Source organism: Gobius niger, assembly GCF_951799975.1.
Source record: "Gobius niger genome assembly, chromosome: 15".
NCBI lineage: Eukaryota > Metazoa > Chordata > Actinopteri > Gobiiformes > Gobiidae > Gobius > Gobius niger.
Genome location: NC_136866.1, coordinates 3,380,445 through 3,404,453, shown reverse-complemented (window position 1 = coordinate 3,404,453; position 24,009 = coordinate 3,380,445). Strand labels below are relative to the sequence as shown.

Sequence of the window (24,009 nt, the reverse complement as noted above, 5' to 3'; positions counted from 1 at the left end):
CCAATGGGGTAAGATAATTGGTCTTATCTCATTGGCAATTTTACTTTCTTATTTCAAGCGAGATTTACCTTAGAACCAGTTTGAAATGTCCTCAAACAAGCAAAGTAAACTTGGTCCGATCAGGAAAAGTGTCTAAATTAGCGAAAAACGCTCAAAACAAGAAACATTTCCTCAATTCAAGTCATTTAAGCCAATGCTCGATATTGACTTTTTGCAGTGAACTCTGCGAAGCTTTATTGCTTGTCGTGGTATTTGAATGGTCACAAAGGCTGCCATTGTTGATATTATTAATGTCCTCTGCACAGTAAGGAACCTCTGTGAGCCTAGTTTACCATAAACATCTACCAAATATGTGGTTTGAAATGTGTAGAATTGTCACATTTCTTAGTAGTTCCATTCAATCCCTCAAATATCGATGCTCCTAAATGTTGATCTTGATGTTCCACAGTTTTATTAATTCCTCACACCATTTCTTCCTGTTTTCCTCCATTGCTCGTCCGTCATCTCCGTCTTACTCTCCTCTTCCGCTTTCTCACCCGTATCACCTTGTAGTCCCGACACATTCCTGCTCCTGTTACCTGCCCCCCAGCCTCTCCCCCCCCCCCCCACCCCACACCCCACACCCCACAGATCGAGAGAGCGAGAGCATTTTCTCATAACTTTTCCCTGTTGGGATTTCACATACAGCTGGATGTTGTGATCCGGCTGTTCGTGCGGGTGGTCCCTGCGTGAACCAAAGCCTTACATGGTGTAATGCCCGCGCAGTGCCGTACCAGTCACTCACGGCCACAGAGCACAGCCACCCCTCTCATTTTCCACGCCATGCCAACATCCAAAGGGGAAAACATGTCCCAGGATGAGCCCGGAAAAGGGAGTAGGAAACATTCGTAGTGGAGAAAAGGTCACCCGCAACGTGAAATGTATTGTTTAAGTTACCACAACAGGCTTTCCTACACGGGACAGTCTGACCTTTATTTGTGTGCCAGCTCGGGCCCTGCTTGCTATTCAACTTGACATCTCAGGGTTTCCCACTGCTTTTGAAAGGAAATCTCTACGACACTTCTTACAACAGTTGTGGGGAAAAATCTAGACCTTGGGGAGAGCCACAGGACGTTAAAATGAGTGGCCAGCTGTTGTTGTGTCTCGGACTGATCGCGTTGGACCTTTACACTACAAAAAGTATTTAACTAGATCAGTATAAACATCTCAATTTGAGCTAGGGCTGTTCAATTAATCGAAATTCGATTACGATTTCGATTACAACAGTAAACGATTACAAAATTAGCATAATCGCAAAAAAATTGATTATAATTCAAAAATTTCTTTTTTTTAATTTTTTTTCCACATTTTTTTTCTTCTAATTTTAAATTTTTGGATTTTTGTCACTTTTTTGATGGATTTTTGTCTTTTTTTGATGGATTTTTGTCCTTTTTTTGTTGGATTTTTGTCCTTTTTTTGATGGATTTTTGTCACTTTTTTGATGGATTTTTGTCTTTTTTTGATGAATTTTTGTCATTTTTTTTAATGGATTTTTTTCACTTTTTTATGGATTTTTTTAAAGGCAAAAAAATAATCGTTTGAATAATCGTGATTTCAATTATGACAAAAATAATCGTGATTATTATTTTTTCAATAATCAAGCAGCCCTAATTTGAGCACAATAATCCAAATTTTAGCTGTTTTGAATATTTAAGAAGTTCTTGGGCATTTGTCCTAGATTATTTCACTTGTTCTGAGATGTTTCTGACTCGTTTCGATACATTTCGTCCTTATTTCAGGTCATTTTCTTTGCCAATGGGGTAAGAAAATTGGTCTTATCTCATTGGCAATTTTACTTTCTTGTTTCAAGCGAGATTTACCGTAGAACTGGTCTGAAATGTCCTCAAACAAGCAAAGTAAACTTGCTCCGATCAGGAAAAGTGTCTAAATGAGTGAAAACCGCTCAAAACAAGATACATTTCCTCAATTCAAGTCATTTAAGCCAGTGCTTGATATTTACTTTTTGTAGTGTTGTTAGCGAAACTCTTTGTCCCAATGACTCAGAAACATTTGAATAAAGGTGCAAAAGTTTCCTCAGTTCCACAGGGATTGATCCTAATACCTGTGATAACGATGTAATGAGAACTTTTCTGTCACCGTGACTGGTGTTTGCTTCAGGTCCACGAGTTTGTGCTTTGCAGCCTTGTTTTTCCAGCCCTCACTGCCGCGTGGAGCTCTCCTGCTGTGTTCTCTTCAGCCCTCCGTGGGAGCTCTGCTTCGTCATAAAGTCATTTGTTGTTTCTCCAGGCAGAGTCCAAACACGGGGCTCATCCAGCTGTCAGTGTCTGTTTTCTACCGGCCACCTCCGGAGCTCCTTCCACACACCGAGACCAGCCGTTTTCTATGTGATCGAGAGAGAGATAAATGCCAATAGTTAATCCAAATAGTGGCGAGCTACTTTGTGTTCTGTTTGGCAAAGGCCGCTTCATTCATTGCCTCTGCAAAATAGACAATGCTATTGATCCGTTGGAGAGATTAAGTGGGTTCTTGGAAAGCAGCGTTAAAATTATACCATGCTGAGGAATATACTTTGTTCAGATGTTGCTCAAGCATGTTTTTACTAGTGTGACCTTTGTGACGGATTGACCGTTGGTTTGTTATTGTTTTTATTTTTATTATGATTGTTTTAGGGGTGCCAGTCAGGTTTCCCTCCTGACGTATAGGATAAAGGAGTATGTATCGCTGTGTATTGTAGGGGTTTGCTATAGTCGGTGAGTTTTCCTTTCAATGCTACAATCCTCACAAGGGCATGTGCTACATGGCATAAACCCTTTTGTATGTATGACATAGTTTGAACACCACCAACACAGACAGAACATGTGGGTTAAAAAGAAGTCCAAAGGAGCCAGAAAGTGCCCCCCCCCCAATTTTTTCCGCTCCACAGCGTAAGATGGATAAGATGGATCCCCTTAAAGCAGTACTAAGTAACTCTTCCCCCTAGAGGGCATAAGCGCAACTGCAGGTGTAGTAGAAAGTTACGATTTTTTAACTTATTAATTGTCTTGGAGAGTAAATACTACGCCAACAGGAAAGGCGAAGGGAGAGAGGGTTACTGTGCATCCAATTATACAATGGAAATATTTTTTTTCACTCAAACTTTGCTGTAAATACTGTTTAAAGTGACGTTAGCCCGCAGTTAGCTTTGCCCGTTAGCATGTTAGCTTCTTCTTCGTGATTACATTAGTGTGTATTGCTTTCTCCGGACCGGGGGCAGTCAAGTTGCAAACATGGTTTTCTGGTCAGAGACACCAGGGGGAGATGAAAGACCCTCCAATCATCCCATAAACACTTGTATTACCCCCACAGGGACTACGGGGAGGATTTATTAAGGTAAACACGTTACTTAGTACTGCTTTAAAGAGGGGGTATTCTGCTTTTTTCAGTCCCATAGCACCAGTCTATATCACACTACAATGATGAGCAAACCTTCTGTTGGTCTGTAAATGCAGTAAATTAGAATAACTGCCTTGTATAAAATGTCTCTCTCAAAATGGCTGTAGTGAATGTTCTTGAAATAGGCCTCTGTCTCTTTAAGAACCTCTGAGCCTTTAGACACGCCCCCTCCACACGCTGTCTGTGGCATCAGTGGGGAGGGGGTTCTGCTGAGGAGCAGTGGTCGGTTACTCGGCTGGTGACGAAAGCTCGGAGGCGTCTCCAGGAGGTGGGGGCGTTCCTAGGAGGACTCAGGCAAACCTATCCCTAAAATGGCCGCCATCAGAGTTTTCACAGATGACTCAGAAATACGTGAATGTGCCAAGGCAACACTTCAGGCACGTTTTTAATGAGGGAGTGACAGAATAACATGAGGGAAAGCTTGAAAAAGTCCATTTTGCATAATACCCCCCCTTTAAGCAATTGTATTGGTTATTATGCATAGCCAGAAATGATATCGGATTCTTGTCCTTGATGATAAAGACTTGTCAAGAATGTTTTGTCCTAATATCATAGTGGAGATATACTAAGATGCACGACTGCAATAGTATCTGTACTTTTGATCCAACATCTATATTTTACTGCTGCTAATCTGGCAGGCAGTCTCTGTAGCTCCTTATCTGTGCCATCACTTGTTACTATCAATACTGGCCTTTCGTATGTGGCCGGGCCGAGGGACAATGAGGCACCTGGTGTTTCCCTCAGCCCATTTCAGAGATAGCGTCCGGACAGTTCCTTTCATATTCCGTCTCTGCAGATGCTATCGGGCCCCCACTGTTGACTCAGAATGGTGGAAATGCACTTGTTTGCCATGTGGGCTGAGCCAGTTAATGCGGGACTTGTTTGGTTTCTTTGAACATTTTGAGCATTTCCTGTGCAGACGGCATTTACTGATGCAAACCTGCTCCTTCAAGGCACATTTCTCACATCGTGTCCCCGGCGGATTCTCGCTCCTGTGCATTTGAGTTATTCATATCCAACAAGAGTCTGTTTCAGAGGCGCATACTCTTCCTGTGGGTTCCTTAAACTTCAGGCAATATATACATCTGGTATGGCAGGGTTTTAAACAGGGATTTGAATGGCACACTGCAAAAAGTGCCTTACTAAAAAACAAGGAAATAAGACATTTTGTCTTGTTTTAAGGAAAAAATTCTGCCAATGGGGTCAGCATTTTTTTCTAGCGGGGCGACAGTGGCACAGATGGTAGAGAGGGTCATCTCATGATCGGAAGGTCGGGGGTTCGAATCCCACCTCCTGAAAGTGCACATTGTCGTTGTGTCCTTGGGCAAGACACTTCACCCACATTGCCCCCAGTGTCTGCGTACATTGGTGTATGAATGAGAGTATGAATGGGTGAGTGGATCCTTGCTGTAAAGCGCTTTGAGTGCCTAATGTAGGTGGAAAAGCGCTATATAAGTTGAGACCATTTACCATTTACCATTTAGCTAAGAATTCTTATTTCTAGAATATTTTTCTCATCATAAAACAAGAAAGAAACACTAAATTTAAGCAAATAAATAGCTAGAATTAAGCAAAATGTCCTCAGAAAATGGAATCATTTAAGGAAAACATTCTTATTTAGTGGAAAATTGTGGGATATTTTACTTAAATGTTGCTTGATTAAAGTAAAATGTTCTAAATTACACACACTTTTGAGCAAAATGTTCTTAATAAATACTAATATTTAAGGTAAATATTGTCCGCGCCCGGAGACCCACCTCCATGATGTGGAGCCAGGCTGATGGTCAGAATCACCTGCTGGAGGATTCACCTATTGTACATGTTTTTAGTGGCAGACATGGGGAGAACATGCTCCACACAGAAAGGCTCCTTTGGGAATCGAACCCAGGACCTTCGAGCTGTGAAGCTGAGGCTCTAACCGCTGTGCCACCGAGCCGCCCACTTTAAAGAATGTGAAAATCAGTCCTTAAATTGAGTTGTTGTGATCTTAGTTTTTCTTAAAATAAGAAAAAATATTCTTTGTCTAAAACTGAAGAAGATTCAAAAAAAATTTCTTTCTTGTTGCAAGAAATATTTGCATGTTTTTTAGTAAATATATCTGAACAAGAAATGGCTAGATTTTAATTCCTGAAATAAGAATTTTTCTCTCAAGAAAACTTTGCGGCAAAACATTACTACTTTTTGGGGGAAAAATAAGAACTTATTTCTTAAAGTAAGACGTTTTTTACTTGCTTATAATCCACTTTTTGCAGTGCCTGCCGTGATAATTCATATAATGACGACTTGTTTTTAAAGTAGAAGACACAACTCTGCTGGGAAGCGTGAACCAACAAACGCTTCGGAACATGACATTTGTGCAGAGCGAGAAGTGGGGCAGGGGTAGATGGAAAAGCGAGTCGGTTAAGTCGAGCGGGAAGGGGTGTCAGACGGGCACAGCTATAGGAATCCCGGTGCCTCTGATGTGCAGTCTGGCGTTTAATGCAATTTAATGCCTCGAAGCTATGAAAGTGAGTCCACGTTTGCCCTTGAACCATGCAGAATACCCGCATCAATAATTAAACGGTATACCCCGACCTTTTGCGGGAGCAGACGTGTACCAGACATGGCGAAACGTGTGCCGGGGCTCCTCTCAAAGCCCCAGGGCCGCATCGGGACGTCCCAAACGTGTCGTGAGCAGCCATAATCCGGACTGGGGGAGCGCATCTGGCCGTGACATGAGGCGCCCTGGCTGCGTTTCCATCTGTAATCGAGGTAATTGAGTGGATGTTTTTGCACTACTTGCAGTTGAATCGCTTTAAAGGCTGTTTTTTGAACTGTCGTCTGGCCTTGACTCGGTTTCCCTTTTTCAAGAGCGGCGTTATTTAATCTTGCCACAATCTTTTTTTTTTTTTATAACCTTGTCTGGTTATTTATTCAGCTCACCCTTGAATGTCTTTATCTACGGCACTCTTTACTCATGCAGGAAGAACCTTATTAACTAAGATGACGGATACTTCTGGAACGTATAAAGAATAAAAAACCTTATTTAATATATGAGCCTTTTGTGCAAATATTGTGGTTTATAGTAAATTACAAGGTACTGCAATTGGTTAAACTTAATTATTAGGGTCTGGATGTGAGCATTAGGAATAATTTGGAAATCCATTACTAACATGGGGGTTGACATTATTCTATTCATTAATCTATGGTGGCACCTCCCTAAACCTGAAGCAAAAGTAGTGGCTTTCCAAATGTCAATCTGGGACTCCTCCGGGTTTCTTTCTTTCTTTCTTTCTTTATTAATGGATCCCCATTAGTCTTTACCATACAATAGTAAAGGCTATTCTTCCCAGGGTCCATGAAATGCTACATTTAAAATATTACAAATCCTCACTACATGTACAAATACATCATTAAAATCCTTAAAAATCCCGATTCTGAACACCACAAGAACGTGCTGATACAATATTACAATACACCTAATCTGGATTATATCCCATGAAAAGGTTCAGCCAAGAGCTTTTGTCACATGTGGCACGGACCAATCAGCAATAAAATAGATGCAAAAGCTTTTAAATTTACAAATTCATGGAACATACTGAGTTTCAAGCAAATTGAGATTACATTGATTTTAAAAATAAAGGACCGTGTATAGAAAAATCAATGGGGTTTGCAATTTTCTGAAAAATGTTTTCAAGTGAGTTTTTACTGCCATGTCCATATTGGGGCTGCAACTAACGATTATTTTGGTAATCGATTAATCTACCGATCATTTTTACGATTAATCGCTTGGCTGTGAAAGGTGCATGGAAATAGTATTTTTAAAATTTTTTGACCACATAAAGCTAAAGTGGCGCCGCTTGAGGACATGTTGATGGAGTAAACTTAAAGGAATAGGCCACCGTTTTTACATACTGAGATATGTTCTTACCTCACTTTAGACGTGTTAATATATCCCCGTCTGGTCTTTGTCCGTGCGCTCTGTCACGCAAACGGAGCACATACGCAGCCTCTCCCACATGTCCTATAGCTCCAAAAAAGCTCACGATAGAAGCTACCAAGCTCTTCCACGTGTTCCCTATTTAAATAAAGTTACGTGAAGTGTTTTCATGCGAAGTATATTTACACAGAAATGTAACATGTCGATTTTATAAGCAAATAAAAAGGGGAACTATATTGTGAGGCGTAATGATACGAGGAGCACAACGTCCGCGCAGTAACTCCTAAAGGTTATTGACGGAAGTGAGCGGGGAAGTCTTTAGGAGTTACTGCGCGGACGTTTTACTCCTCGTATCATGACGCCTCACAATATAGTCCCCCTTTTTATCTGCTTATAAAATCGACATGCTACATTTCTGTGTAAATATACTTCGCATGAAAACACTTCACGTAACTTTATTTAAATAGGGAACACGTGGAAGAGCTTGGTAGCTTCTATCGTGAGCTTTTTTGGAGCTATGTGACATGTGGGAGAGGCTGCGTATGTGCTCCGTTTGCCTGGCAGAGCGCACGGACAAAGACCAGACGGGGATATATTAACTCGACTAAAGTGAGGTAAGAGCATATCTTAGTATGTAAAAACGGTGGCCTATTCCTTTAAAGTAAACATTCGTAGGAGGCTCTTTGTGCTAATTCTGCTTCTGATTGGCCGAGACAAAGACAGATATTTATGAAATTTACGATGTACAAAACACTGCAGACCCTCACTTTAAAAACAAAGTAGGTTTTCATCCAAAATACATAATTGTCATGTCTTTTTTGCGCTACTTTAATCTGTGTTTACTAGAAAACGATTAATCGATTACTGGAATAGTTGACAACTATTTTAGTAATCGATTAGTTGTCGATTAATTGATTAGTTGTTTCAGCCCATTAGACCATTTAGACCATATGTTCTCTCAAGACAAAAGTATTAAATCATTATACAAATTGTGTGGTTACCGATTTGTGTTTTGCAGCCGTTACGCTGCTCACTATTGAGTCAATCAGCTTAAAGGAACAGGCCACCATATTTCCACACTGAGACACATGTTCTTCCCTGAGCTTAGACGAGTTGATCCGCACCAGTCTGGTCTTTGTGTCCGTGGAAGAGCGTGGTAGCTTCTAACTTCACCCCTGTTTGGAGCTATAGGAATATACTGGGAGAGGCCACATGCTGACAACATCTTTGGTCGTTTTGCGTGACTGAGGGCACGCACAAAGACCAGACAGGTGCGGATCAACTCGTCTAAGCTCAGTTAAAAACATATCTCAGTGTGGGAAAACGGTGGCCTGTTCCTTTAAATGTTGGCCCCACGATGAGATATAAAGTAAGATGTAATCAAACTGGTATGTCCAAAGTCCTCAGTGACATGAATAGTGAAAGTACAATCTCCTCAACTTCTACTTGCTCCGGTCACACTGCCAAAAGTAAAGATCAAGCATTGTCTTAAATGGCTTGAATTGAGGAAATATATCTTGTTTTGAGCGTTTTTCACTCATTTAGACACTTTTCCTGATCGGACCAAGTTTCCTTTGCTTGTTTGAGGACATTTCAGACCAGTTCTAGGGTAAATCTCGCTTGAAATAAGAAAGTAAAATTGCCAATGAGATAAGACCGATTTTCTTTCCCCATTGGCAAAGAAAATGACCTGAAATAAGGACGAATTGTATTGAAACGAGTAGGGCTGCTCGATTATTGAAAAAATAATAATCACGATTATTTTTGTCATAATTGAAATCACGATTATTCAAACGATTATTTGTTGCCTTTAAAAAAAAACATCAAAAAAGTGGCAAAAATCCAGCAAAAAAGTAACAAAAATCCAGCAAAAAAAAAGACAAAAATCCTGCAAAAAAGTGACAAAAATCCAGCAGAAAAAAGACAAAAATCCATCAAAAAAAATGACAAAAATCCATAAAAAAAAATGACAAAAATCCAGCAGAAAAAAGACAAAAATCCATCAAAAAAAGTGACAAAAATCCATAAAAAAAGACAAAAATCCATCAAAAAAAGTGACAAAAATCCTTAAAAAAAGTGACAAAAATCCATCAAAAAAAGTGACAAAAATCCATAAAAAAAGACAAAAATCCATCAAAAAAAGTGACAAAAATCCATCAAAAAAGACAAAAATCCATCAAAAAAAGTGACAAAAATCCATAAAAAAAGACAAAAATCCATCAAAAAAGTGACAAAAATCCACAAATTCAAAAATTGAAAAAAAGAAATTATAATCGATTTTTTGCGATTATGCTCATTTTGTAATCGTTTACTGTTGTAATCGAAATCGTAATCGAATTTCGATTAATTGCACAGCCCTAGAAACGAGTCAGAAACGTCTCAGAACAAGTGAAATAATCCAGGACAAATGCCCAACAACTTCTTACCTAGTCAAAACAACTAAAATTTTGATTATTATGCTCAAATTGAGATGTTTATACTGATCTAGTTAAATACTTTTTGCAGTGCAGTTATTTCATCCCCTCGTTCAAAACCTCTGATATTCACTCAGCCTCAGGTCATATCGGGTGACGCTCATTTTTGCTCCTTTTCATGACCGCGTTTACATAGTGTAGGAAAACTGTGTCCCGCTTATGAGGTGCGATAAGTCCTCCTCCTGCAGCCGTCCCGCCACGGTCAGAGGGAAAACCAAGGGCCATTCCCAGTTCAGCTCAGCCCCCGTCGCCGGCTCTGCTCCTCCCCTCCTTCCTCCCCCCGTTTGCCCCGGCGAGCTCTTCCTCTTCATGTCGGCTCCTGGAAAGTCTCCTCGCGCTCCCTCGCTTTCTCTCACAAGCGGCATTTTTGCGTCGTTACCTCACTGCGGTTGTAAAATCTCCCCGTTATGGCTTCCAGATGTGGGCTCCGACCGTCCCGCGCTGGGATCGGGGGGGGGGGGGGGGACGGGGGGTTGGACGCGGCGTTATGGTGGGCTGGACGCTTACTGTAACTGGGCTGAGCGCTGACACGGGCTCGAGGAAGAGATGCCTTTCGGGGATTTTTTTTTCTTTCTTTTACTCTCTTGATTTTCTCCACATTTCCTCAGCTCGTGCAAATATGGTTTATTACGGTTTCACGGAGGATGTAGTGAAACGTGAGATGCAATGACTTTGAAGTTTGCAGTTTGAGAAGTTTTTGTGATGTTCAATGTCATGTTTTGACCCGGCGTTTTCAAGCGAAGTCAAAACTATACAAAAGTGAGGAGGAATAAGTCACAGATTTCATAGACCAATGTTCATATCAGTTTGAATAAGGACAGAAAACAACTTATCAGAATAGAACGGTTTCTACTCAGATAACTGGTTTCATTTTTTTTAGTTTAGTTTATTTCAAACAATTTAAAAACAATGATAATACAAGTAATGGATACCAGCAATTGTTCAAAAAGGAGTGGGTTGAAGTGTGACCTTATTTAGTCCCACCCCTTTCTACTTGCATTTTGTGGTTTTGATTCAGTTCTCCATCTTTCTCCAGAGGTTCTAGGCCCAACTGCCTTTGCTCTGCCTGTCCACGTCAGATCCTGGAAGCTGAGCAGAATAGGGCCTGGTTGGCACTGAATGGGCGACAGCTGGAAAACACCAGGAAGCGTGGGTGAATGTTGTGTGAGTGAGTGGTGGTTGGACATGGGTGATGGTGCAGATTGGCAGCCTCGCTTCCATCAGTCTAACCAGCTGTGGCCACTTGGGTATCTCACCATCACCAAGTATGGTGTGAAACAATAGTGTACGACGACTTTGACCATCTGGAAAAGCGCTAGCCCGGCCAACCAAACACACTTTGCTCTCTTTATGTTTGACATTTAATCGGAGGACAGTGTTTACAACAGTTTATAATAAACAGGAGAATAGTCTGGCACGTCCTACTAGATAAGCGCTAGTCCATCCATCCATCCATTTTCTTCCACTTGTCGATTGCCGGGTCGTGGGGGCAGCTGTTGGAGTTGCCCAAATCACATTGCTCCTGCAGGTGGTGGGTCCACAGAAGGACGGCCTCCTGGTTCTAACCGGGCCTGTTGGTCTCTCATAAGGAGCTTCTGAACCGCTCTTTGTCTGACCCGTCACCTATAGGACCTGTTTGCCCTGGAAGACCCTACTGGGGCACAAAGCCCCCGACAACTGAGCTCCAGGATCATTCGGGTGCTCAAAAGTAAATGAGACTAGCGTATCATTATTATATTATTATTATTATTATAGGTCAGCATTTTTACCTAGCTTACCTACCATAGCTCCTTGAAAAACAGGGGGATTGATCACAATATTGCCTGTGGATACACTGCAAAAAGTCAATATCAAGCATTGGCTTAATGCTTTTATGAAATGTACAGATGAGCAATATGTGTAGCAGGATGCTGATAATATGACCGGCCACCAGGCAGGGGGCCAGGAGGAAGTCCAGAAGATTTATGGATGTAGTAAAAAAAAAGGACATGAAGTTGGATGGGGCGAGAGGAGAGGGTTTGCTGGCTGGAAAAGATGAAAGTATTTTGAAGAAAAAAGGTTGTATAGTACATTTCAGTTGGGGCTTTTCTAGCACAACTTAATTCGGTGGCTTTTAGTTTGGTGTCAGTTAGGGCTGTTCGATTACGATTTCGATTATTACACTACAAAAAGTAAATATCAAGCATTGGCTTAAATGACCTGAATTGAGGAAATGTTTCTTGTTTTGAGCGGTTTTCACTCATTCAGACACTTTTCCTGATCGGACCAAGTTTACTTTGCTTGTTTGAGGACATTTCAGACCAGTTCTAGGGTAAATCTCGCTTGAAATAAGAAAGTAAAATTGCCAATGAGATAAGACCAATTTTCTTTCCCCATTGGCAAAGAAAATGACCTGAAATAAGGACGAAATGTATCGAAACGAGTCAGAAACATCTCAGAACAAGTGAAATAATCCAGGTCAAATGCCCAACAACTTCTTAACCAGTCAAAACAACAACAAAAATTGATTATTATGCTCAAATTGAGATGTTTATACTAGTCTAGTTAATTACTTTTTGCAGTGTAGAGCTTCACTATCCATTCCCAGCTGTTAAATACCTGACAGTTCAAGTCACCATAAATTTCCTCCTCTTTGTATTTACTCAAATCAAGCTGTGATATTTCCACATTTCCGTGGCTGGGCTTCACACGCGTTTGCTGTTTGACTTGGGAAAGGCATTAGTCTGCGTGTGTCAGGTGACCGTTTGGCAGAGGTTTGCGGGTGTGTCATCTGGCACGAGGCCCACACAGACCTCTCTCCGGCCTGCACGGAGCTATTCTGGCTAATAGTGATTTAATTTGAAACAAGGACTTCCTAGAAAGGTTCCATGTGGATAAATTCTCACGAACACACCCTAAGGACGTAGCGTGGCGTGTTATAAACCAGGCCGAGTCTCGGTCACACCGTATCATTTTGTGGCTTTGGTTGCTAAGTGAGTGCGCTCGCGTGGAGTTACCCATGTTCACAGAAAACATGCCTCCATCTGACTTGGACTCGGTATGGAGCAGGACGAGTCTGACGTGAACCTGGCATTTTGGGCTGAACAAGTCTGTCGCTGCGGATTAGGAAACGGCACACGCGAATTTCCAGTTTTGCCACTTCCCAACTCTCTTTTCCAGACACCACGATCAGCCGTAATTGTTGTAATTGTGACGTGTCCGCTTTTCCTGCGAGGCTGCTTTCATGTTTGAGAGTTCAAAATCGTAAATGAAGGACAACCGGCCACGGATCGAAATTCTTAGTGATGTTGATCAAGATCATTTAGTGTCTTTGAGATCACAAGCAACACCAATATGTTATTTACTTAAGTCTTTATTTAAAGGAGATGGAAGTTAGCCATTTTATACTCACTACTGCCACCTCAGGTCATACGTGTAACTGCAGCTTCTATATTAAGCTTGTGCATGACGGCACTTCAGACCGAATCAACACCTTTTTGAGTGACGGTGCAGGATTTTAGAGGCAGTTGTGGTGACCAGGGGTGTAACGAGACGCTGAAATTGTATTCGGTTCACAGTTTTGGAGGGCTCGGTTCGGTTAATTTTCGGTACAAATAAAGAACTAACAAAATGTTTCTTTTGAAAAGCTGCCAATACACAATAGAATTCTTGCATAAAATAAATAAAAGCGACTCATTTGGGTGATATTTTAAATAAATTGCACTCTTAGAATGAAATACACATTTTGTAACATTTAAAATAAAAATGTAAATACTGTAAGTAAGTGATACAGTGAGCCACTCATAGCTTGTTGACCACATCAGTTTGAGCTTTTTCATGAAGTGCTGGTATAACTTTTTGGCTGAAGTGCGGACGTGATGGGATATTGTAGCGAGACTCAAGACTTTTAATCAAATATTTAAAGCCAGCGCCTTCAACAACTGAATATGGTGCAAATCCGTAGCGATGAAAACACCTGTACCATGTGTGATGCTTTAGCCTGATCCGAACTACTGGACAGGGGTTGTTTGATGCCGACGTTAGCGGTGTTTGCACGAGGCTGCTTTTCTTCAGTAGACGTGGTTTTCACACTCGGATGATGCCGTTTTAAATGCGTTAACATGTTTGATGTGTTGCTGCTGCAAACCCGATCTCCGTGGAACAATGTCGGCAACAACTTTGCTGTTGCCGTGATGCCGTTTCTCTCTGCTGCTCATGCAGCTTCAATGTACGTCACTCAAGAGCGTCCGTGCGGAAACTCGAGTAGGAACTTTGCTCCGCGGCACTTAATATGACGCTAATAATAAATTTACGTTATTTAATGAAAATAATAAACCGAAACGGTACGTAAGTGGACCGAACCGAACAGGCCGAACCGAAACGGTTCAATACATCCCCGTGAACCGTTACACCCCTAGTGGTGAACAGGTCTGGGCTCATTCTACACATTAGGACATGGCTGGAACATGAAGGGGGAGGAAAATACATAATTTTAACATTTCTAAACTCAGTATTGTCCCTTTAAGGAACATAAAGCTCATTGAGACTAGAGAACACTGCACCAGATTATAGCAAAATAACTCATTGATCCGTAAGGCTTTCCATTTGTTGTTCTGAATTTATGCACTGAGTATGAGTGAGTAGGAGGATCGAAATAGCCTCTTTAATAACGCAATAAAAAGATGTTTTCGACATAAATCTAATTTCACATAAACTCTTTCAAGCAGAACAGTGCTTGGCTTTCAACGCACTATTGTTTCAATTCTGTCCCAAGAAAACCGTTTGGGCAGCCCTGCACTAGCGCCCAGCATCGGACAGAGGTCAGAGGTTTCCTTTGTGCGGCTTGTCTTGGCGACTGTTGCCATGTTTAAGTGTAGCTGCGATCAAACTTTCAGGTATTTTTCAAGGGCCGTGCAGAGTGTCGTCGTCCACCGCCGCTGCCATCGGAAAAACACACACTTTGATCCTTGTGTAAACCTGACTGTGCGCACCAAGGACTCTCCGTTCCCTTTGAGTCTTTTCGTTGTCGAGCAAACCGACGCGGGTTTCCAAAACACGGCTCTTCACACTATCACATTCCACATGAATTACAAGACAGGATAGAAGATGAATGGCCACAGCCCACCTCGATGGCATGGAGGTGTTCTTTTTTAAATAGCGTTTTATTTTGCAAACTAAAAACCGTTCCCCCGTTGAGGAACCGTGCACCTGCCACTCGAGCCGCAGCCGGTGACTCTTCTTCTTGCATTCATAAAAAGGCGGCTTCGCTTGTGGTCCGGAGCTACAGACGCTCCTCCAGTCGCAGCCTCGTGTCGGCCGCTGTAGCTGCAGTCGTAGTGTTTGTGTGACTTCTTTGTTGTGGGCCGCTGGATCACACATGAAAGGCATTTCTCGTGTGCTGCTGGGTTTAGCCGTGCTCCTGACTCAGCGCAGCCTCTAATCACTGTTTTCTCCCGCTCAGCCCTCGGCCCGACCGTTCCCCTCCATCTACTGCCAAACAATATGCTGGCAAAGTGTGGATGTGATCATGTGAGCAAGCTAGAAAAAACAATACACACATGGCAAGTGACTATGAATGTATGGAGCTTCGACATTTTGACATAATAAAAATGCTCTGTTGTAGATTTACCTTGTTGTCTTTGCTTAGCTTTGATATCCAGCCCCAAAGCAGAGACATCGTGATAAGGACGGTCCACTTCAACCGAAACTTGAAGCAATACAGATAAAATCTAATTCAACTTTATTCTGATTTAAGTTTAGCATTTAGCGCGGCCACATGTATGGATTGGTTCATGTGGCCCAGTGCCAGCGCCTGTAGTCAGCGCATCCTATTAATTAGGGTTTTATTGAGTGGAAATGTATTGACATGGCTGGCCTGAATGAAAGGTATCAATAGATTCAAATGATGGGGGCGCCTAATTTGCTAAGCTATTAGCATAACATGGATTTGTTTGGTCTGGTGGAGTTTGTTGGTGCTGCAGTCCTGGGATAGCCATTCATCTTGGTCTCAAATCACCATCAGATGAAATGCTCGGCAGGTAAAATGATTGAGATTGTAAGATTTAAGATTGTAAGATTTTATTCGGACCATAAACAAAACATAAAAACTCGAACTCATACGAACTCAAAACACAACCTGCCATGATCGAGGCAGTCGTGAGCTCAATATCAGATGTGCAGCTCAATACATTTAGGTCTTTAGTACAAACAATTTTGTTTTACCTACATTTTAATGATGCTGTCCGGAAAGGAGTGGGGGGAAGTAAACAATTATTTAGTCCCACCCCTTTTAAGTACTGTCAGTCTCTTGTTCTATTTACTTTTTAGGCTTCCTTAAAACAATAATCTGAGCTCTGTGATCTAAACCAAGTTGTCATATACAGTGTGAAAACTACCTACAAATCAACATCAGGTTTACAACAGCTGAACATGAAAAGTCTGAGATTTTCTTCCGATACTTAGAGAATATCCACTCTTTGTATTGATATTTAAACTGTCTGATATTTGGACATGGTTTGAGGTCTACGTGTCATTTATTCCATATTTTAGGACCACAACTGGATATCCGGGGCAATTTTAAAGTGATCCAAGCCCCTTAAATTATATTTTCCTTCTCTTTCAGAAATCAACTGCTGAATTTTTAGAGGTCGTTGCTTATTTTTAGCTTTGTACATTAACTGAGCAGTTGTATGTGATTTGGTGAGTGAAAATGATTAATGCTCTTTCCTCTCTAGTGTAGCAGAAGCAGCGTGTGATCTTTCTGCATGTCTCTCAATGTTACTCCAGAAGGAGCTCATGAAGAGGAGGCAGAAAGAGCCATAATGTCACATAATATACTCTGTTTCTGTCCTTCAAAGAGTAGTTTGTTAATAGATGAGAGCCAAAAGAGCTGACTTGGTCAAAAGTCTGAAGCTCCGCCCCTGAGCGTTACCATGGAGCTCCTGTCACTCACCATAATGAGAGCAGGGGAATATGACCATTCTTCATTAAAAAACATCTGTAAAATTATGTCACAAATACTTCATTTATCAAGTTGAAAATGTCTCCAGTTATTTAGTAATGATATACATTATATATATTACATTTATTGAAGAGGTTACTTTCCAAATGTTTCAGGTGCAATTAATAACCCTGATCAAACCTAGCTCTGCCTGCATGCCCTTCATAATATAATCCATCTCCGGACCTTTTCGGACTTTGCTGTAAAAGTGTGAGCACCTCTGTTTTACATACAGTGGCCCATACGTTCTATTTGATTCTTGAAGCATGTGTTTATCCTTGAGAAGCAAGTATTTGTCTGGAAGGCTCTTGTACTTTTCAATATGTTACAGAAAACTGTTATTAAAAGATGTCACGCTGACAGATCAGGATATGTTTGCTCTGAGTTCAATGAACTGCAGTCGGCTGTGTGTCATTTCAGGATAAAGTCAGAGTTACAGTAAGAGCGGCACGAGCTCCACAGTTCCTAAGCAAACACTGCTACATCTGTGGCGTGTCTGATAAACCAGTGGTTTGATTGAGAGTTCTTGTTTGGGACGTGTTTCTCTGTTTTAGGGACAGATCTCTGCCCGTTGGAGTGACATGTGGATCATATTTTAGCGTTCGGGATGTGCTGAGCATTAAATTAAATTTGCTCAGCCAACCAACTGTTTACACTGGAGGCCGCTCTGCCGCATTGTTCCCATCCTGGATCTGGGGTCTTCCCAGGTCACCACGCTGCTTTTGGCCCGGCATTTTGTACACTGCAAAAAGTAAATATCAAGCCTTGTCTTAAATGACTTGAATTGAGGAAATGTGTCTTGTTTTGAGCGTTTTTCGCTAATTTAGACACTTTTCCTGAAGTTTACTTTGCTTGTTTGAGGACATTTCAGACCAGTTCTAGGGTAAATCTCGCTTGAAATAAGAAAGTAAAACTGCCAATGAGATAAGACCAATTTTCTTTCCCCATTGGCAAAGAAAATGACCTGAAATAAGGACGAAATGTATCGAAACGAGTCAGAAACATCTCAGAACAAGTGAAATAATCTAGAACAAACGCCCAACAACATCTTAACTAGTCAAAACAACTAAAATTTGGATTATTATGCTCAAATTGAGACGTTTATACTGATCTAGCTAATTACTTTTTGCATTGTAAAAGATTTTACTGTTTGCAAGAAAATGTAAAATGTGTGATTAAGATACTTGAGTCTTTGAGATATTGTTGCATTGGCTAGTATTGCAATATCAACAATAAAGTCCTATGCAATTAAATGTTAGCAGTTTTTTAACATAACCATGCAAGTTGTTTTTCTACTTGAGTGTAAATACTTTGATTTTGAGATTTATTTGTTGTATTTGATCTGCTGTAGTAGTAGTTTTAGCCGCCGTCGCTGTTGAAGTGATGGACACAGACACTGAGCTGTGATTGGCACATGTTCCTACAGGCATTTCCTGCTTTCTCTCTCGCTCCGTTTTCCACTGAAGACTGTATAAAAACCTGGCAGCCAAAGGAGTTCAGCGCGACGCACGGCCAAAGTGGGATTTCACACGAGCTTAGCGTTAGCCTGGCAGGTGGTCAGCTCCCACAAACCCAGACAAGTTTGGCAAAGGCTGACTGAATGCAGTGGCCAAGTATGTTGTATGGCTCTAATATAGGTCATCTCGCACTGTGTCAATCACTCGCCGTAAGTCCTTGATACGTTTATCCTTGGAATAGTATGCAAATCTCAATGTTGTTCTATTGTAGGGAAATGTAACCCCGTCCCCTGCATACTCATGTCCCTTTGCTTTTCACCATCACTACCTCCATAAGGCTCCTCTTTGGTTTACCTCCCGTCTAGCAGCTCCAGCTTCTTTGGCTTGTACCCACAGTTACGCTCCCTCCTCCTCATGTCCAAATCATCTCATTCTAACTCCTGAACATCAGCCTTATGTCATTTCATCGCTCCTCTTGCTCCTTTACTGAATGATGCAATGGTTAAGTTAGTTATGCTGCATTCCAGGCAACTCATAACTGGTAAATTTCCCACTTGAAAAAATGCCTTGGAACGCCGCTCGAACTGGTAATTACAACTTGGAAACATCTTGTATACGAGATGAAGACAGTAATGGCGGCCCCCGGTGGAGCAGCGCCGCTAATGTTAAAGGAACAGGCCACCGTTTTTACATACTGAGATATGTTCTTACCTTAGCTTTGACGAGTTCTTTAGGACCTGTCTGATCTTCAGTCACGTAAACACAGCGCAGACGGCGTTAGCATTTAGCCTCTCCCTCTCTCCTCTATAGCTCCAAAACAGGTCAAGATAGAAGCTACCAAGCTCTTCCACGTTTTCCCTATTTAAATATGGTTACGTGAAGTGTTCCACTACAAAGTATAATGACACAAAATTAAACAATGTGGATTTTCTAAGCGGATAAAAGTGGGAACTATATTGTAAGGCGTAATAATACCAGGAGTAATTTGGCATCCGCACAGTAAAGTGAAGATTATTGCGCGGATTCCGAACTACTCCTGGTATTATTACGCCTTACAATATAGTTCCCCCTTTTATCCGCTTAGAAAATCCACATTGTTTAATTTTGTGTAATTATACTTTGTAGTGGAACACTTCACGTAACCATATTTAAATAGGGAAAACGTGGAAGAGCTTGGTAGCTTCTATCTTGACCTGTTTTGGAGCTATAGAGGAGAGAGGGAGAGGCTAAATGCTAACGCCGTCTGCGCTGTGTTTACGTGACTGAAGGCACGGGTGAAGATCAGACAGGTCCTAAAGAACTCGTCAAAGCTAAGGTAAGAACATATCTCAGTATGTAAAAACGGTGGCCTGTTCCTTTAAAACTGTAGCAAAACCACAGCATCTGTGAAGTGAACGTTACTTTTGGTCAGCATGACGTTATCTCGCATGTTTTATTCGATCTGGTTTGGAGAAATCTTTATAAAACGTTAGCACTGTATGAGCTAGCTGTTGTAGCATTAGCCGTTTTGTTTACGAGTTTAATCACCCGGAATGCTCTGATGTCGCAAGTCGTAATTCTCAAGCGGGAAAGAAGTGTGGACATATTTCTTGATTCTTGTCAGGACTCGATGCCAGGCTCTTCTTGCATCTCGATATCGACCTAAAACATCCACAACAGGCTCCGGAGGACGAGTTTTAGGGGCCTGATAAAGACGCTCTCTGCTCTCACAGCTTATCAGTCTCAAAGCCTTTCAGTGTCACCAATAGGCCGACCTTGGCAAACCTCGAGCCAATGGGCCTGCTGGGATCACGTAAACCAGGAAGTGCTTGAATAGCTCTGTACAAACGGGGGAAATGCCGCCGATGAAATCTCCTTGTTGAGCTTTGTGAGTGAACATCGTGACCCTCGCCTCCTTTTTCTTTTCTTTTTTTACATCTGAGAGCCATAAGCGCAGTCAAAACAATAGGCAGCTTTATCATCCAACATGGCTGCGTCCGGTGTCATGTGATCCGAGGCCCAGGTGGTCAGTGGGAGCATGTGATAAGCTCCGGGCAGCCGCTTATGAATGTTAAGGGACTCCAGGTGACACGGGACGAGCATTGAAGCCCCCTTAAACGACTCCAAACCCGGAGACGAGCCTGTTGCTTTTGTTGTTCCTCCGCTTAGATCATTTAAGGGGGGGAAGTGGTGCTTATAACACAGCAGACTGCTTTCACCGAATCTAAATAAATAATATGTCTCCCCGTGGGTGTGCGCCGTAATATGATAGTGTCATGTTTGTGTTGAATTACCAACAAGGTGTCCGGCTGTGTTTCTGATGTGCTCCGGTGGATGATGTGATGTTTTTTGTTTTTAATGCACAATCTTACTCACTTGATGTGAACTTACCCCGTGTTTCTTCTCTCCCGCAGCCAAACCGTTCACGTCCAAAGTGAAGCAGATGCGGCTTCACAAGGAGGACTTTGAGATCCTGAAGGTGATTGGACGAGGAGCCTTCGGAGAGGTACGGCACCTTCTGGTTTTTACACAGCCAACGCCTGCGATTTGGACTTCCCCTATTCGCTCTTTTTCATCCTTTTTCTCATGCGGTTAACCAGGAGCGCTTCGTTTTTACTTTTCTATCGGCCCAAAGCCCAAGGAAGTTTTTAAGAATTTGGTGGGAAACAAATGCAAACGTTGTCTGATATTTAAATCAAAATGGCAACCTCCTTAAAGGGACTGTAAGGAGTTTAAATATGGCTGTATCCGAATGTCCACACTAGTCCCTGACCCCTCATTCACTACATAGGCCGCACTATATAGTCGACTGTATAGTCACTGATTCTGTTGGCGATTCGGACACAAGTATGTTTTATTTTTTAATCTGAATTTATTTATTGTTACAAACGTTTATTTTATGAAACAGAACGACTGTTTTGGCACTTTTACAGGCGTTACTGTCATCACAAAAAAAGCACACAAAAAAAAGTTCACCAGCAGATTGAGTGACGACATCTGCTAAAAGTCACTAAACTCCGGGAATAAAGTATTTCTGTGATAAAGACCAAACTCAGAGACAGTGGAATATTTATGGATAAATACGAGTCAGACACGCTTTTACTTCACATGGATTTTCATGAATGGCTTGGATTATTCGAGAGGAAGCTATCGGTCATTTAACAGCTCAAGCTAAAGGTTAGCAGCTAACGTTAGCATCTTTTCACCGTAACCGTTTATATTTAGGTCGTTTATTCCTGAGAAACACAAACACTCGACTGAAACAGCTGATTTACTTCAGTCGTGTTTAGTTCAAAGACCCGTCTCTGTCAGGCTCTTCTCCGACTCTCCCTGTGCATTCTGGTCTATATTGACCCGTTTAGTGACCATCGATGCTCACTACTTTTCCAGATGCATTGTGGGAAATTTCGAGTGGACTACTTTTCTCTCTGGACATTCGGACACCCCTACAACATGTGACCACTATAGAGTCACTATATAGGGGATAGTGTGGACATTCGGACACAGCCTATGTTAAAGCGAAGTATTTCCTCCCCCTACATGTTCCAGCCATGTCCTAACGTGTAGAATGAGCTCAGACCTGTTCACCACAACTGCCTCTAAAATCCTGCCCTGTCACTCAGAAAGGTGTTCATTCGGGTCCGAAGTGCCGTCACATTATAATATAGAAGCTGCAGTTACGCATAAGACCTGAGGTGGCAGTAGTGAGCATAAAATGACTAACTTGCATCTAGCCCATAGACTGTAAAAATAATGGACGTCTCCTGCTCACTCCTCCCCGTTTACCATAATGACCACGGCCGTGGGGCAATTCATGGAGGATTTACAGACTCCTCCTCCCCAGCTCTGACGAAGCATGTTCCTAAAAAGGGCATAAGGGCGGGATTTTCACCGTAGACTCGGCCCTTGCGTGACGTGTAGCTCGCGCTGCTCCAATGCTAACAGTCCCTCATTAAGTACGAGATTTCAAACATTCTTTTACGAAAACCAGCCTGGTTTCATATATTGTGACTAACTCAGCGTTATCTCAGGAGGAAAATCTAGCCTAGTCTAAAAGAAAAAATAGAAACCAGGCGTTAAAGTTGTTTTTAAGGTGCCTAAACTCCAATGCTTTTCAATGGGGGCCTACAGCAATGGCGGCCCCCAGGGTCGTGGTCATAAAGCAGAGCAGCCAGCGCCCATTGATCTAGCCCCTTTAAGGAACATGTACCACAAGTCTGTTGATTTATTTGAGGAAATCCTATCTGGCTGTGATATTTTTATGACAGGTGTTGCACTTACGACTACATTTGTGATGCGAAATAAAGATTCAGTTCACGCCGCACATTTTAAACACATCTCGGAGCATCAACATGTGAGAAAACACTGAAATATTTATTTGTCGACTTGACTAGATCAGTATAAACATCTCAATTTGAGCATAATAATCCAAATTTTAGTTGTTTTGACTAGTTAAGAAACTCTTGGGCATTTGTCCCAGATTATTTCACTTGTTCTGAGATGTTTCTGACTCATTTCGTTCTTATTTCAGGTCATTTTCTTTGCCAATGGGGTAAGAAAATTGGTCTTATCTCATTGGCAATTTTACTTTCTGATTTCAAGCGAGATTTACCCTAGAACTGGTCTGAAATGTCCTCAAACAAGCAAAGGAAACTTCAGGAAAAGTGTCTAAATGAGTGAAAACCGCTCAAAACAAGATACATTTTCTCAATTCAAGTCAATTAAGCCAATGCTTGATATTCTTTTTGCAGTGAGGTGCATGCAAATTTTCCAAATATGTTTGCAGAGGTGTAAACACGCAGGGATAATCGTTTTGCACAAAGAGCGATGGCACTATGTTGATCACAGAGGATGTATATTAGCTTTGTAATTGCGTTTTTTAACTCAATTGGATGCTACAGTGTGATGAGTCGGAAAAGAAAACGACCTGCCCTCTGTGCTCTTTGGAAAATATGAATAGTATTTTTATGTCCCCCTCCGAGGCTTCATTCTCTGCCTATAAATCGCAGTACTGTCGCTTGTATTCGCCGGTGACTTTGTGCCGCATTCCAGCAGCACTGCGTCGCATCGCTCTGCCCGGGAGCAAGACTCCACTTGCCGCTTCCAACAAAAAAAAGTTATTAAGTCTGTCTCGCCGCTCTTCGCCTCTCCTGCGACGCAAGAAAGAAGCTGAAATGTGAGCGGGAGAGTCCATTGTGGCAGCGGTTGGAGTTCATATAGATTTTTTTTGCGTGCCTCCGGGGGGGAAAGCCCTACTTCGTCCTGACGCTAAGTTTCAGTTTGGTGATGTCAGGGCTGGGGAATGCCGGAGCGACAGGTATTGTTCTGCTCACCGAAAACGATTGCGTAACATCGCACGTCTTTTCTGCGCAACCCGGACTTTTATTTTTCTCTCTCTGAGCTTTCGAGAAAATGATCGTGTCGGGCCTTGCGCAAAATTACGACTCAAATAGTTTCAGATTTTTGTACAAACAAGTCCTGGAATCCTTCAGACGATTCAAGTGGGGAGGGATTTGAAGGACAGAAGGTTAGATGGATGAAGACGGACGAGGCGTAAACGCACGTGAGGAGGAGCCCGGAGCCAGATCGTTTCATTTCATAATGATTTGAAAAATGAATCATATTCTAGTCTATCTAACAATGACTTTTAAAGGCAATAGGCAGTGTTTGAAGGTCAGATGGAGGGAGGGGGCTTAGGGCCATTTTGCTATTTTTGCAAGAAATATCAACAAAGCGACAACAGGTTCACGTAGGGCTGCTCGATTATTG

The 24,009-nt window shown here is 41.9% G+C and overlaps 1 protein-coding gene across 6 annotated transcripts in view; it reads left to right on the top strand.

Moving 5' to 3' along the window:
- Positions 1 to 24,009, top strand: part of cdc42bpab (CDC42 binding protein kinase alpha (DMPK-like) b) — a 136,691-nt gene that overhangs the window by 25,666 nt on the left and 87,016 nt on the right. For all 6 annotated transcript variants that reach the window (XM_079571777.1, XM_079571774.1, XM_079571773.1 and 3 more), the window contains exon 2: positions 20,655 to 20,746. In XM_079571777.1, coding sequence (XP_079427903.1) covers positions 20,655 to 20,746 — 92 coding nt within the window. The remainder of the gene's footprint in view (positions 1 to 20,654; positions 20,747 to 24,009) is intronic.